General features: G+C 44.8%; 1 protein-coding gene across 1 annotated transcript in view; it reads right to left on the bottom strand.

The window, feature by feature from the left end:
• The window catches only part of LOC109904450 (POU domain, class 2, transcription factor 2), a 49,572-nt gene extending 38,646 nt beyond the window's left edge, over positions 1 to 10,926 (bottom strand). The window contains exon 1 of the mRNA XM_031788561.1: positions 9,738 to 10,926. Within this exon, the coding sequence (XP_031644421.1) occupies positions 9,738 to 9,837 (100 nt within the window). The 5' untranslated portion in view covers positions 9,838 to 10,926. The remainder of the gene's footprint in view (positions 1 to 9,737) is intronic.
• Positions 10,927 to 17,123: the final 6,197 nt, after the last annotated feature.

The raw sequence follows: 17,123 nt of genomic DNA on the forward strand, positions 1-17,123 counted from the left end.
TTTCAGCACCCTGTCTCTCTAGTCATTTCAGCGCCCTGTCTCTCTAGTCATTTCAGCACCCTGTCTCTCTAGTCATTTCAGCACCCTGTCTCTCTAGTCATTTAGCACCCTGTCTCTCTAGTCATTTCAGCACCCTGTCTCTCTAGTCATTTCAGCACCCTGTCTATCTAGTCATTTCAGCACACAGTCTTTCTAGTCGTTTCATGCAACCCAGTGGTGGGAGTTTGATCCCCGCTTACACCTTCTCTCTCTACTGTAGTCTATCACCCCCCTTTAGTAATTCACAATAAAGCATCTAAAAGATGTGTAAAAAATATATATATATAAAATACAGTCGTATTGTCGGCCAGAGACGTTGCGGACACCAGGCTTTGTGGGATTTGTAGGATACGGTGCAATACTTCCACCACGAATGGAAGCTCTTGAACACGGACCGACTGCAGTCATACAGCAGGAGCACAACCTCGAGGTTACCTTAATAATCATTCAATTATGTCGCTTCTAAAAGAAAATGGCGCTCGGCGCTCCATTATGACCAGGAATGCCATGAACACAGTCATTTGCTGACGCTCGGAGGGGCCACAAATTGCTTCCCGCAGTGCATTCAGACGGGCATCCTTGGGAGTTGTGCAGCTGAAATGTCTGCAAAGAATGCACAATGTGGTTTTACACAATGTGAAGCTTTTAACCAATGGCCATTTCCTTGGACTTATTCTACCTGCGTGGGTATAACGGTGTGGTTCCACAATAGAGGCGTTTCCTCAGATTGGTTTTATGTTTAGGCCTCACGTTATGTTCAATGACAATGAGAGCTACCTTTCATAGAAGCACTTGCGTTGGCAATGGGGTGTGCGTGATGCGTGTGTGTGCGGGCGTGTGTGCGTTTGTGTACGCATGCATGTACACGAGTGTGTGTGTGCACAAGCGCTTGTATGAGTTTGTATGAGCTTGAATGAGCTTGTATGAGTTTGTATGAGCTTGTATGAGCTTGTATGAGTTTGTATGAGCTTGTATGAGCTTGTATGAGCTTGTATGAGTTTGTATGAGCTTGTATGAGCTTGTATGAGCTTGTATGAGTTTGTATGAGCTTGTATGAGCTTGTATGAGCTTGTATGAGCTTGTATGAGCTTGAGCTTGTATGAGCTTGTATGAGTTTGTATGAGCTTGTATGAGCTTGTATGAGTTTGTATGAGCTTGTATGAGTTTGTATGAGCTTGTATGAGCTTGCATGTAAAACATTGTCAAATCTAATAAAGAAATGACCAAACTAACCATTTGACTGAGAATTGTATCCCAAGACAGACAAAATAGCCTGAGTAGGTATCCAACCGATCTGGATCATATCTGATCCATCTGTTCAGAAAGCATTTTCAACATCTAGTACATTTTTATTTCATTTTAGGGGAGGCAGGTAGCCTAGAGGTTAAGCCCGTTGGGCCATTAAGTGAAAGGTCGCTGGCTCGAATCCCCGAGGAGACTAGGTGAAACAAATCTGACGATGTGCCCTTGAGCAAGGTACTTAACACCGAATTGCTCCTGCAAGTCGCTCTGGATACGAGTGTCTACTAAAATGTAAATAACAAAAATGGAATTTCGAGGCCCCCTTACACAAAGATCACAGCTTTTAACCCCACTGTCTAAATATCTTTGTCAGGGTCTTTAATATACAGAGTAACCAGGTAATCCACTTAATGTCATGGCCAGTCTGGCCCAGCTACCCCAGAGCTCCGGGCCTTGAACTTGAGACGTGACACAACAGATAGGCCAGGCCATGGACAGATGAAAGAGAAGAATAGAATGGGGTTGATGGGCCGGCTGCATATGAATTAGCAGAAGGGGGAACAACAGAGGGAGGGCAGTGAGGAAGGATAAAGGTCAGGGGTCACCCCCCCCCCCTTGCACACCTCACGGCGAGACAAAGGAGAGCAGAGGGGTAAGGGCCACGGATTGTGCTCCAAGAGGGGGGCTGGTAAAAGCCTATTTCATCCGAAGACATACTCACACCTCAGCTCACATAAATGAGGCACATAACATTTGAGGATATTGGCATTAATATTTTAGCATAGCTGCATTTAAATGCTGACATTTGTGCATATTTAACATGGTGCAGTGGGTGGGTATTGAAGCATATTTAGGGGACATCTATATGGATACAATTGATTTCTCCATTAAACATTTAGCATGTTTAGCACAATCAAATATGAATTCAGATATATCATGTATATAGACTCATTATATATTGTAGGGAGACATTTTCAAATAGACCCACCTATAAAATGTAAAGTGTGAGTGGTCAATAATTTGATACTCAAATCTAATTCCAGCGGATATGTTGAGAATGCAAAAGATCTCTTTAAAATCAAGCCTGACCGCAGTCTTTGGCCTTTACAAGGATGGGTCGTAAAAACCTCTGAGCTACACAACCACACATGGTTCATCACAGATAATTTACTGCCTTAGGGCCAAGCGGCTAAACGTACCTTGCTACAGCTAGCTATCTACACAGAGGCGTAGGGAGGGGGAACGACGGCTGACAGAAAGCCATGCATGGACTGAAGAAGATAGCACTTCTGGGTAGTAGGTGAACACTGGGCCATCCAACATCAGCCTTAGCTTTTGAGTGCTCGGCTCTGTGTTCTATTCTGTGTGCAACACCTAGACAGACAGACAGACAGACAGACAGACAGACAGACAGACAGACAGACAGACAGACAGACAGACAGACAGACAGACAGACAGACAGACAGACAGATAGATAGATAGATAGCCCCCAGAAAAAAAAGGAGAAGGGAGAGCTAGCCTAAATATCAGATTCTCCTTCGGGAAATCCCCCTTAGGAATACCGGTATACTAGGACCCATTTTCTATAGAGAATTATGCCACTGAGCGGACTGGATTTACCATATTCATACAGTGGATGAATGGTGGGGGAGGATTCAGCTTCACCTGTCCTACCTCAGCACTATGTGTGCAGGCTTGCACTCCTAAATCCCTGAGGGGTGCCATTAGGGAGAAGGGAGAAGTAGCTCTCTCCCGGTTCTTTATGTAATGCAGGCTCCTCGCCATTCAATACACTCCTCTTAATAAGGGCTAGGTTCAACAAAGGACACAGCCCAAATAGGCAACAACAAAAAGAAGTGTGGAGGAAAAAGGGCCTCTAAATATCTCCATGCTAGGGGCCTTCAACACGATGCAGCCTTTAAAACATGTTGCTGCTGCATTGGTGAGGCACACAGATTCATAATAATGTGTTTGATTGACCCCCCCAGAGAAAGCGACAGAGGACGGTTTGTCGGTGTGTCAAATGTGTCTGTCTGTCTGTCTGTCTGTCTGTCTGTCTGTCTGTCTGTCTGTCTGTCTGTCTGTCTGTCTGTCTGTCTGTCTGTCTGTCTGTCTGTCTGTCTGTCTGTCTGTCTGTCTGTCTGTCTGTCTGTCTGTCTGTGTGTGTGTGTGTTTGTGTGTGTGTGTGTGTGTGTGTGTGTGTGTGTGTGTGCGCATATATGTGTGTGTGTGGATTAGGGCAGGGAAGTGTTGCTGCGAGAGTGAGGCTGGCTAACAGATTCACATCCAATATGGAGAGGTTAAAGTGACGACTTCAATTCTCCCCATAGTGCAAAGAGAGAATGAGATTGAGCTGGGGGTAGGGGGAGAGGAGGAGGGGGCAGGGGGGGGGGGGTACTACAACAGATTAATTTCATTTTAGGACGGAGCACTCCTCTCCTGGAACAAAACGAGAGGATGAAAAAGAACAGAGGGAGACGGTGATAAGGAGGTGAGCATGGAAAATAAAAATATATTTTCCCCCTCTGATAGGCAAATGTTAAAGGGGGGATACCCTTGTAATGTGTGTCTATTGTGAGCACACACAGTAGGGTTTAAAACTCCTCAGTGGTCCATGGAGATGTGTACTGGTATCTGATTATTCATACACTTGGGTTTGGTGAACCTGTACCATCTGTGTGTCTGTACTCTTGTCTATAGCCTGCAGGCACTTTGGTTCAACCCAATGTTAATAAATCCCTGTGTACGTACATACATACATACTGAATGTGTGAATGCAAATGTTTGAGTGTGTGTAAAGTGCATGTATGTATTTGAGAAGGGGGGGGGGGGGGTTGGATAGGGGGCAGGTGGGGGTTGAAGCGCCCGAGCACTCAGATATATTAAAAGCCGGACCCCGAGCATCCGCTGGCCCCCGAGCCGCTCCATTGTTGTCACGTTACTTCTGTCTGCTGCACGCACACATTTGTGGGTGCATGATATTACATTTTTCACTCGAACCCCTGGCAGTCACCCCTTGCACTCACAACGGCAGGAGGGAGGAAGGAGGGAGGCAGGAGGAAGGAGGGAGGAAGGACAGAGTGTCCCTGAGGTATATAAGGGAACCCCCCCCTCCCCACACACACACACCTCCCATCTCATCCTTTCATTATCATAACTCCCATCCGCTAAATTAAATTGGGGGGGGGGGGGGGCTAAATCTCTCCCAAAACTGCACTAGCCTACAACCAGTTGAGGGAGATGGGAGAGGGGGGCAAAATTCAACCAAACAGGACCAAGTTGTATTATCCCATTTTATTGCTTAAATGTATCAACACACACACACACACACACACACACACGTGAAATGGCCACACAAAGGACACGTTTCTGGTGTCTAGTTAATCCAACTACATGGCTTGTTGTTGCCAACACATCTCTATGTGTGTAGGGGAGTGGGATTACATTGCACACACACACACAAACGCACACACACACACACACACACACACACACACACACAATGTGCATCGTTCTCTTTCCCTTTAATCTCACCTCGACTAAAGTTACATTCAACAGCAAGGGGCTTTAGCCCGGCGCTACTATCTTACTAAAATAGAAAAAAAGTCACACATTCTTCCTCGTTATGATAAGCCCCCCCCGAAATCAAAAGAGCGGGTCCTTTTTTCTCCAGGGCGCTTTCCCCTTCTTTTCCCTCGTTTCATACCAGGCCTCATTGAGAAGCACACAAAAGAGGGGATGGGATAACAGCCTGGCGTGTGTCACAAAAGGCCAAAGCGCCGCCGCTCCTTCCCTCCCCTTGCTCCCTGTGTTATGTTGCTGTACAGTGTGAAATCAAATTATTCTGCTTAATTAAGAGGTGGCTAACCTTGACCCCAGATCAGCAGCTAATCAGCAGAGAAGCCTGCAGGCTTTCCACTACTGGCGTAGCAGGCGGGGCTAGCTCGCTATAGGCTATTCATCTCCGTGTGCTATTGCAGGGCCAAGGTAATGTATTGTGGGAGGAAGTGGGGAATGTAGTAGGAGCTGTATGTATAGACATTGCTTGCTCCCCCTACGACGTGCCTGCTTGTACGCTATTTGTTTGTTCATTTGAGAAAAGGGGCCCGTGGCTAAGTGCATTCGATTAGGGGTTGAGAATGAGTTCCATTCCAGGGGTGTGCAGACACTGCCCATTGAGCACTGAGAGGTTTGTGCATTGGAGAAGGAGGCCCTGCTGTGCTTGGAGTCATCATTTGGGTGATGTGCGATGGACACTGGCACATGCACACTCACACACTCACAAAGATTCCACATACACTCGCGCGCGCAAAGATGTACAAAGACACACGCACAGACACATATACAGAGACACACAAAGATGTACAAGGGCATGCATACACACACACACACACACACACCAATACACACACTCACTCAGGCCAGTCAAATAGAGCATTGTGTCCTGAATACGGCCAATTTGGCTCCTAATGGTCTTTGTGACCATCAAGGCTCCGAAGGTAAGCTGAGTGGAGGACAGAGAGAGAGAAGAGAGAAAGTGTTTACCTGTATAACTATATGTGTCTAATGGCCTATGGATGTCTCCATGGTAACATGGGCAGTAGGTGGCGAGCTAGGGAGCAGGCGGGCGGTGAGGCCGAGCCGAAATCTGCCCTCCATATTTAGTTCTATTCGAGAGGACCATTTATAGTTCTCATCGCTACAGCTCGGCTACATCAGTGGTCTGCAATGAGTTCATTATCGGCGGACCAAAAAAAGAAGCGGCTGTGTTTAAGTGTCCAAGAGAAAAGGGAGCGAGAGAGGCAGAGAGAGGCAGAGAGAGGCAGAGAGAGGCAGAGAGAGGCAGATAGAGTGGGTCGGTGTTAGGGGCAGGGATGGGAGAGGTGGCTTAATGCAATAAAGCATGTTGTATTGACACCTCTGTTGTGTCTATTGATTCCTCATTATGTCCCTAACAAACCTTGGTGGACATATTGTCATTCGCAATCATGTTAGCACTGGGACTCGCTAACGCTCCCCCTTAAATTCGATCTATACACTCACTCACACACACACACACACACACACATTCCCTCACAAACACACGCTACGTACATACTGCACACACATACACACACACTAGACACACAGGCGGAGAGTATTCAATGAAACCTGATCAATATCAGAGCGAGGTTGAAACCACTCTGACAGTATGTACCTGTGAATTCATACTGGTTCAGATAAGATACATACACAGATCTATAATTGACCTCAATGTGCAATTATCGAGTATACAACCTGTCCGCCCTCTCTCGCAGACCTGAGCTGTCACACACGCAGGCACACACGCACACACACACACACACGCACATACACACACACACACACACATAACTGCTAGCCAATTAATCCAGGCCTCCAAGCCTTCACCCATCTACCCCCACCTCACTCCCCTCGCCAAGTCCAGGTACACAGCCTCATCCTGGGCAGAGAGGTGAGGAGTTGGGGTGTGGGCTGAAGGCAGTTATCAAGCAGCATGGAGGCAACAGTGTGTGGAGGTGGAGTGGTTAGGGAGCTGGACCAGAAAACTGCCTGTTAGATACTGTACCGCTGCCATTGAAACGTTGAACTAACGTGGAATAGACGTTGAAATGATATCAGTGCCCAGTGGGTAGTCCATAGATTTTTGTCAAGTATGTCATTGTTGAGCACTTTATCAGAGTTATCTTACCATGCTGTAACGAAAGTAAATACCAACCTTTGGTTGTGTTAAAATACAATGAGGAATCTGAATCTGGTGAATTAAAAACTCTTAAGTTTTGCCTGGATAGTCAAAACATGCAGTATACTTGGTAGCATGACCGCAAGTACCAACACAGCCTCAAACATTCACAGTCCCTCACCAGACAGAGTGCCGACTCACTCTGAATTTGTTAGCTTTTTATGTGCAAAAAGAAGATTTTAAAGCCAAATAAAACATGTATTTTTGAAATGATTTGTTCTGGCTGCGACCAATGTCAAAGCCTAAGGCGCTAACGGGGTAATGGCAGGTCCCAATACACTCAAGTACCTGAGTAAAGAAACGTTTTGCAGACTTATTCCTGACGAAACCATCCATTTCAACGGGACTTCAGTAACATACCTTTCCCTCACCTTTCTATAGAGATAACAACATATGTTATTACTATTAATATGGTATTACTTGCTTCTACTATTAATACTGCAGATATACCTCTAATACTATACTTCACCTTCTTTTCTCAACTTGGAAACGGAACCTGAAAACCATTTCCAAATGTATCTCAAACCATGTCTGAACCCTTGAGCCAATCCCATTTAGCCTAATGCCGTGTTTGCTGACTGGCCATGCACATCCAGACAGAAAAATCCAAGGTAATTTTACAAACCGCCATCAAAACGGTGGCCGGAAAAACCCCTTCATGGGGTTAGTGGGTTTGCCACAACACCATGGTCAACCTAACACATAAGCTCTTAGCTTAGATCCACTTGGTAGCCCAATAGCCCATCTTTGCTGACGTATGCTGTTTGTACTCTCTCTCTCTCTCTCCCTCCTTCTCTCGTTCTTTCCCTCCTTAACACCCTCACTTTAGCCTCTATCTCTCTCTCCCTCTAAGCATGCTGGGATTGAACCCCCCAGCAGCCCCCTCTCTCTCTCTCTCTGTCCATCATCTGGACCTTAGATCAGAAGGGGAAGTGTGGGTAACAGACTTAGCTAAACAGGCTTATGGGCCAGACCAAAACACCAGGAAAATCCAATTGAAAACCCACCCGGGCCCAAAGGGAACACAAGAAAGACAGACAGAATGAGAAAGAGAGAAAGAGAAAGAGAGAGATACTTCTATGTTAGATGCTCTTTATTGGCTGACCGACCATCTGTGTCTTTATGTTGTTACCCAATTCCTCAAGGGACATGGAGGAATGAAAGTAGAGAGAAGAAAAGAAGGGGGTATATTCACTTTTCTACCATTGATGTTTCATACCAGTATTGACTTATACCCTTCTATTCAAGCCTGCATATGGGAGTATGTTCACTTTATAGGCTACTCACTCACACCTCTATACTGGCATAGACTAGTAGGTGTGTTACCCTGGGATATAGGTGTGTTACCCGGGGATGTAGGTGTGTTACCCAGGGATGTAGGTGGGTCAACCTTGAACATTAGGGGTAAATAGGTGGGTAAACCCGTATGCAAATAAATTATTATCTAGCATTATAAGTGGATAACCCCTTTTCACAAAATAAAAAGGTGTAAACTGAGTTTACTTTAGTTAACCCTCAACTACATCACGAATGTTATACTTTGTTTATCCCATTTTAAACATTTTCCAAAATGTGTTCATTATCATTCACTCGTAACCTATACTTTACCTTCATTTCATTCAGTGACCCACCTATAACGTTTGTCCCCTCTTCCCACCCCTCTCTGTCACAACAAAAGCAATGGGCATACGTGCCCTGTCAACACGTCCTCCTGCATGGCTACCACAACCAGCGCTCATTAAAAATTTCAACCGTTCTTCTCCTGGTGACATGTAGTTAAGTAGATAGCCTGCATTATCATCACAGGCCTGGAGAGGAGCATATATTCGGCCCCATCTGTCATTTGAATTTTCCACTTGGATGGAGACAGGGACAGCATCATCTTCCCGCCCCCTTCCCTCTCTCCTAGTTGTTAGATAAAACCACCTCCACCAAAAAGTGACAAAGATCGTAAAAGACAAGATAGTTCATATACTCCACAGGTTGTTGCAACACTACAGTCACCAATCATTTCTCATTTAATTCATTGATAATTACCTAACCTGACCAGGCCTATCAACTTTACGCATCAACACTTTGACTGAGAATATGACAAAAGTAGAATGGCTTGTAATTCGTTCAATCTTTTCCACTCCCCACTCCCAGCCTTGTCGCAAGGTTTCTCACTCTCTATCCCTCTCTTTTTTCCGCGGCCCCGGGATCGATCTCCGCTGGGTCGATAAATTACCATGAATATTCCCTTAACCGTCCATGAGACGAAAGCGGGAGAGACGGGTGCATAGACAGAGGCAGACGGAGCGGAGAAGACAGATGGGGATGGAAGTGAGGAGAGAAAACGGTCTGGGAACAGCATGGGATACAGCACATAGGCAAATGTTTAAAGGATGTAAATAATGAACCACATTTTCTTGACAACATTTTGGGGATAAGATGTTGTTTTTTACACTTTGGATTTTTATACAAATATTCTAATGTTTTTTGGGGGAAAATTCGACTCGGAGAGAAATGTAACCTGTGTCTATAAACAATTCAAGCTAAATGTTCTCATCCTTTTTGAGAAATCAAGAGGTGGTCTAAGGACTTGCCAGTGCAGTGGACAGGTATTAGCTGACTGACTAAGTTTTTTTCATGTATGTGAAAATGTAGAGGAGCATGGCCAATGAAACAGCTATGGCGGGATAAGTAAAGGTCTTACCGGAGCTGGAACGTAGAGCCAGCGGGGACTTGAGACGCCAGGCGCTGAAGTCGGAAGCAGTTCTCTGAAAGACGAACGGCACCGGCAAGGGAACAAACATGATCCGCTGTCGTTCTTGGTTTTTATTTGCAGTTTTCTTCGAATTGCGCTTGTCTTCTCTTCTTTGTTGCCTTTCTTCGTATGCTTTCCAGGTAGACGTTTCAAAATATGTTTGGTAGTAAGAATATTTGGTTGAGTTTGTGTCTAGCCTATGCTACGTTCACATTTTTGGTTTTGTGCCTCTATCTATGTCATATCGATGTGGATATATGGTCCCTTAGTAGTTCAGTGAACGGTGCTCACTTGAGACTAACACACAGACGGATAGTCGGGATACCGGATACACAACGCCAGCTATGTAAAATAGGCTTCTGTTGATATGAGTCATTAACAGAATTAATAGACATTGAGTAACTCTCTAACGCTGGTATTCTCTCATTGGTAAAAGTTAGGCCTGTATGTGGCTACAAAATAGCCTAGATATGAACTGTATGGAATATTCTTTTTTTGATATATTCTTGAAGGTATTCCCATATGTTTTGCTTATCACGACAGGTGTGCGACTCTTCCCGTCACAGTGGCTTCTTTTACCTCGATCGGTTTTGCTTTGGTTTACACTTGTAAATAAATATCTCTCCAGTTTTACTTCGATGAAAAACTATTCTTTCTCGCTGTCTGTTGTAGCAGGTGTATGGTCGGATCAGAAAAGGTTAGCAGCTGCTGGTGTTATGTTGTTATTTTTGGTTCTCTATATTTGGTTATAAGCAGAAATGGCTATGGTCAGCTCACGAATACATGCACACAAGAAGCATTATGATAAAATATACAATTCAAATATTTGAAACATTTAAATAATCAAATAATAAGTAAGGCTACACAGGGACGCCTCTGGTTTTCGCTCCTCCCCCTCTCTGTCACAGGCCGGTAATTAAAACGCAATCAATCGATAAACAAAAGATAAATAAATAAACCAGCTTTTTTTTTTTTTTACTAAATGAAAGCTAAACGATAAACATAAACACGGTACCCGTTATGCGGTATCTTTTCTTTGGCTCTGTCCCGCCATCCGTCTGTGTGTCTGTCTCTATGTTCCCGTTATTTGGGAACCCCAGTTCGTTCGGTCCGACTCCCTCCAGTCTGAAAGCGCTCTGACAACGCTGCTCGCAACATTGAGGCGAGAGAGCACCCGCCGTATAGCCTACAGTCCCCCACCCCCTTTCTCCCCCTCTTTATTTTCCTCCCCCCGCTTCCTTCCACCCCTGCTCTCTCCCCTTTTCTTACTAATCCCATATAAAATGACCTATACTCTGCATTGATCTCTTGATTAAACTTAATTCACAATGATGCCAATAATCGTGGTGGTCTCCTAATCGATTGGTTTACACAATAGACACGTATTCAGTGTTGGTGTTTGGTGTATTTTTGTGCAGGTGATTTTTCGCATCGCTCCCTCTACATTTACCTTGGCTAAATCTATGCATTGCAAGGTCATAGGCAGCATTGCCAGCGTAGTAATACAGTAGTCTTATGGTATGAGTAATTGAGCTAGTTATATAGATACTAAATTGGTGTATTGGGGGCATTTGGACATCATTGTGTTGTGTGCGTAAAAAGCCCGTAACTGCAGGTGTTTTGGTCCGTTTGTGAGCTTCTACAGCTGTAGCCTAGCATGTGCACATCTTAGGATAGTCATCCATTCCTACACCTACACCCACGCCCCCTCCCATCCCTCCGCCGATACATTTTGTGCTGTCAGTTATAAAGCCACAATCTGTGCCGCGCACTTACACTCAAGATTATTGCCGACATAGATTTTTTAAATAGAAAAATCTATACGCTAAACATCGCAGTCAATATGGGAAAATCGAAAGCGCTGAGCCTGATCTCTCTCTCTATACCTCTGCCTCTCACTGCTTCTGTGGTGTTGTTAATGAGTTATCGATAAATTATGGGCCTATGTCATAAAAAGCCAGAGGCATTGACAATGCCAATAACCAAACTGGAGGGTGAAAAAAGTCATACAATAAATATCACCTCAGTTGTGGATAAACCATCATTAATATTGTTCAACATATCGGTTACCAAGTCTATTCTAACAATGGAGACTGGAATCTGTTCTGGACGTGCTTTTGATTTCAGCTTCGCATAGACACCACAATGGTGCGGTGAGGTTTATTGTCCCCGGTCTCCCCCTCTCCCCCCGCTTACGCCCCTCTCCATTTGACAGATGACATCCGCATGTCCAACGAACGAGAGAGAGGGACAGAAAAAAAGCGAAGCGACTAGTTGTCCTTCAGGAACCCCCCTCGCAGGAGAGGGCACGCGCTGAGAACCCCCCCCCCCCCCCCAAACTCCTTCCAGACAAAAGCAATTATTTATTGTAGAATATAGTGTGTTTTGCGCGACTGAGGAAGGAAGGTGTGTGGATTAGAAGGAGAGGAGAGGAAGATAGTGGTAGACCCATCATCACAGGCTTCCTTTCATTTTATAACAAGCATGCGGTTTGCCACCATGTTGATCTCCTGACCATGATCACACATGAGCACACAATGAAAAAATGGGCAAACATAGGCTACACAAACAGTACCCGCACACAATTACGCACTCACGCACACGAGTACACACACTCACACAATGAGCAAGGCAAACAAACATTGGCGCACATAATAGAGAACATTCCACACACACAGGCCTGAACAGACTAGTCTCATAGACTACACTTAACATAGTAAACATACATCCGAGACACTCAAATTAAGCGTTGTGAACAGAGTGCCCCATGGTGGCTGGTGAGGCTATGGTATGGGCAGGCATAAGCTACGGACAACGAACACTATTGTATTCTATCGATGGCAATTTGAATGCACAGAGATACAGTGACGAGATCCTGAGGCCCATTGTTGTGCCATTGGTCCGCCTCCATCACCTCGTGTTTCAGCATGATAATGCACTGCACCATGTGGCAAGGATCTGTACACAATTCCTGGAAGCTGAAAAAGGCCCAGTTCTTCCATGGCCTGCATACTCACCTGACATGTCACCCGTTGTGCATGTTTGGTATGCTCTGGATCGACGTGTCCGACAGCGTGTTCCAGTTCCCGCAAATATCCAGCAACTTCACACAGCCATTGAAGAGGAGTGGGACAACATTCCACAGGCAACAATCACCAGCCTGATCAACTCTATGCAAAGGAGATGTGTTGCACAGCATGAGTCAAATGGTGTTCACACCAGATACTGACTGGTTTTCTGATCCACACCCCTACCTTTAAAAAAAAAGTATCTGTGACCAACAGATGCATATCTGTATTCCCAGTCATGTGAAATCCATTGATTAGGGCCTAATGAATTTATTTCAATTGACTGATTTCCTTATATGAACTGTAACTCAGTAAAATCTTGTAAATTGTTGCATGTTGCATTTATATTTTTGTTCAGTGTAGTATGATATGTTATGTTTGGTATGGTTATATAAGATGGAAGGTTACTTTAGACGAAATCAAAAGTAATTTGTAACATATAGTATGTTGGGTTAATACTTACGCAACATAACATATCATACTAAATGAAGTGCCTCAGATGTACTTACAGAATAATCCGATATGCTCTGAGACCACGTTGGCCTGAAAGTGGTTCCATTGATTTCCGGTAATACTGGCATACGTGCATATCACGTCAACAGAGTCAACATCATCGGGAACAAAAGTAGGTTGAACCAATGACGGGCAGATATACACAGCCTACTGTAGTGTAGGGGACTATATTGCCTGCCTTCAGCCTTCAGCGCTTCCTTCACACAATCCCAGAGCTGGCTAGCTGGCGCACGTTCACTAACGCTGGTTGCTTGCACGGCTTGCAGGGAAACCGGCTGCTTTTGCGGTGGATCGTTTTCACATCACTAAAGAAAGAGCTTGGTAAACACAGACATTCCATGTTATTGTAAAAAGTTATTGGAGGGTGAACACCTAGGCATGTGTAGCCCATCATCATCATTTGACTCTTCTTCTCCATAATGTATTTCTTTGAAATCAAATCAAGATGACAGTATGACACTGAACCCCAATATGCAATGATAAGTATTATTATTGAAATTATAATAAACTATTGTTTATCCTAAAAATCTGTGAATCCATATTTTGGCACAGTTAAAACATGCTGGTATTTTTGCAGCAATGTTATATACATTTAGCATTTGTATAGCTTTGTTAGTCTTGTGAGAATGTAATGATAATGTGTGTGAGTGTGTGTAGGTGTGTGTGTGTGTGTGTGTGTGTGCGTGCGTGCGTGCATGCTTGCGTGCGAGCGAGATAAAGTTCATTGTTAAATGGCAATGTCATGTTGACAAACGAGTTGGTTGAATTAAATTCTCTCTCGTCAATAACAAGGCGCCCCAATCAATACCAGCTTACAATTATATCACCACCTCATTCGCCGCTCTAACAAGCCCCTAATACAGAGAAACAGAGCTCCACTGTCCCTGACACACACACACACACACACACACACTTTCTATTTAATACAATTCAATTATCACTCTCTCAAGCTCTTGTAATTTCCTTATTATCTGTCCTTTTGACATTTGATCTACCATGATGTCTCTCTCTCTCTCTCTCTCTCTCTCTCTCTCTGTCTCTCTGTCTCTCTCTCTCTGTCTCTCTCTCTCTCTCTCTCTCTCTCTCTCCTCTCTCTCTCTCTCTCTCTGTCTCTCTTCTCTCTCTGTCTCTGCTCTCTTCTCTGTCTCTCTCCTCTCATCTCTCTCCTCTCTCCTCTCCTCTCTCTCTCTCTCTCTCTCCTCTCTCTCTCCTTGCAGCTTGACTAAATGATCAATGCTGACACATTGTCAATAGCCCATCCGGCCCCTGCCAATAGTCACCCGACATGTCCATTATTATACTCACACCGGCGGGAGGCAGATAAAGATGGCCGTAAAACGTTAGCAGTCAATACGGCACAAATAAGATGATCATTGCCGCAGCAATGCCATGAGCACATCAGCATCAATACTTACAGTTTACAAGCTCAGCTGATCCCATGGAATACGTGGCAAAGTAAGAACATCTACCAAATGTGGGCTTTGACTCGGGAATTCATTTCACACATAGCCTCCGACTCTTCTTATCCTCCAAGTGCTGTACATTTCATAAATTATCTGAACACATCCGTATTTCACAGTCACACACACGCATTCTTATTCCTATTGAGCCTGTTTTCTTTCCGCTGTCTACATTTCACACATATTCTGCATCCTATTTCATCCTTGTACTGGGGTGTAATGGATTGAAGACATGTAAAGGGACTTTCCATTGCCACATCGGGTGGAGTCTTTATGCTGCCGGAGCCTATGTCTAGCCCTGTGAGCTGGGTTTCCAAATAGCTTAGCTTAGTGCTAACGCAGCATCAAGGCTCCATTTAATGCAATGACATGGAGGAGGCTATCCGGCTATCCGACCAGTGCAGACTGGCCTGCACAGGGAGTAGATCCCCCCTCCCTCCATCACAGCCATGGTGGGTGGGGGTATGTGAGCCTTAGCTACGCTCAGGGGATAAGAGCCACTACTGCCCGATCTGGTGGGAGACCGTGGCTATGTGTGTGTGTGTGTGTGTGTGTGTGTGTGTGCACTAGTTCACCAGCAGCACAGTGGCTCTCTATTACACACATTCTCGATACCATTGACCATATCATAACAAAGAAGACATCCAACTTAACATGACCAGAAACCCCCATAGCATGACGGACTAAAACCAAGCCGTGTCAAGTTATTTTGCCCTGAAAACGTTCTCTCGTATACACTCTTGCCTCGTTCAAGATTCTCAAATTTGGTAACATTCATTTACTTTAAACACGGACACGTTATTTTTTATTCCACTGTACTAATAGGATCAACTACTCTCTAACCTTTCTCCTCTGTCTCTTGTACTCCCTCTGTTTTGTCCTCTTTCCCCCTCTCGCTCTCGCTCCCCCTCCATCTCTCATTCACTCTGTGCTGTGGCCACGTGCACTGAGACTGTGTGTGTGGGTAGATTTAGAACCGGGATCAATAACAAATGTAGAAATCAATGCACTTAGCACGGGGAAATCAATGCACCCTAATCAGGATGCCAATGGCACAAGTCAAAACAATTAAGAGAGAAGAAAAATGTTTAACAACCTCTCTTGCTTACACGACGGAGGGAGAGAGAGAGGGGGGGGAAGACAAGAGAGAGAGAGACGGAGGGGGAGAGATAAGAGGAGAGTACTGTGGGGAATCGGTGAGAGTGAAAGGAGAGAGGAAGGACGTGTTGAGCGAGGAACGAAGGAGCGGGGAATAGAGTGATGCAGAGAAGAAGAGAAAGATCCATGTGAGAGAAACGAGGAAACTGTCAATAAAAGACACATCTTTTAGACGTAAGAGTAGGAATTTACTCTAAATATTTCACAATATATGGCAGTTGTTTGGCTTTCAAACGAACAGGAAAACAAAGAAACACTATACTGCTGCTCAAGGTGATTTTCAGAGAAAAATAACCAAAATGGTGGTCATTCACTCCTTTCATTTATGGTCACTGTGTGAATAACGTGCTTCTGTCTGCGTGTTGGTTGGTCAGCATGGCCAGTTGGCGCAACGGTCCATCAGACGGCCAAATGAAGGGTCACTCGTTCACGTGTGATTATGTAAGTCCACCTGTCAATCAATTCGTCCAACTAATACAATACAATTATTACACCCCAAATCCTATGGCTGACCAATTGTGTTCTGGCTTTCCACCATGATATCTAATAGTATCCAATCAGGAAAGAAGAGAGAGGTGCTGCGGGATAGGTGAGAGGGGCGTGCAGGGTTTATTTGAGGTCGATCAATAGTTGCACAGCCTCCCCGACCCCCAGCTTTTCCTGGCATTACTTGTGGTGCAAAAATCAATGGTGAGGCCAATAACTCCTCACTTGTGTGTGGATTAGTGAACTAGCAACTAATCAGGGAGTTACTGAATCTGACACCGGGGCTATTAACCTATCGATATGACACTTGCACCCATACACACACTTGCATACTCACACAGACGCTCACGTACATACCATCAAACCCAAAGGTATTTTCCTACGTCATATCCACACACACACACACACACACACACATACACAAACAACACACACACACACGCACACAGAGAGAGAGAGAGAGAGAGAGGAGAGAGAGAGAGAGAGAGAGAGAGAGAGAGAGAAAGAGAAGAGAGGGAGAGAGAGAGAGAGAGAGAAGAGAGAGAGAGAGAGAGAGAGAGAGAGAAAGAGAAAGAGAGAGAGAGAGAGAGAGAGAGAAAGAGAGAGAGGAGAGAGAGAGAGAGAGAGAGAGAGAGAGAGAGAATAAAGAT

The sequence above is a fragment of the Oncorhynchus kisutch genome, linkage group LG14 (genome assembly GCF_002021735.2).
Source record: "Oncorhynchus kisutch isolate 150728-3 linkage group LG14, Okis_V2, whole genome shotgun sequence".
Classification (NCBI taxonomy): domain Eukaryota; kingdom Metazoa; phylum Chordata; class Actinopteri; order Salmoniformes; family Salmonidae; genus Oncorhynchus; species Oncorhynchus kisutch.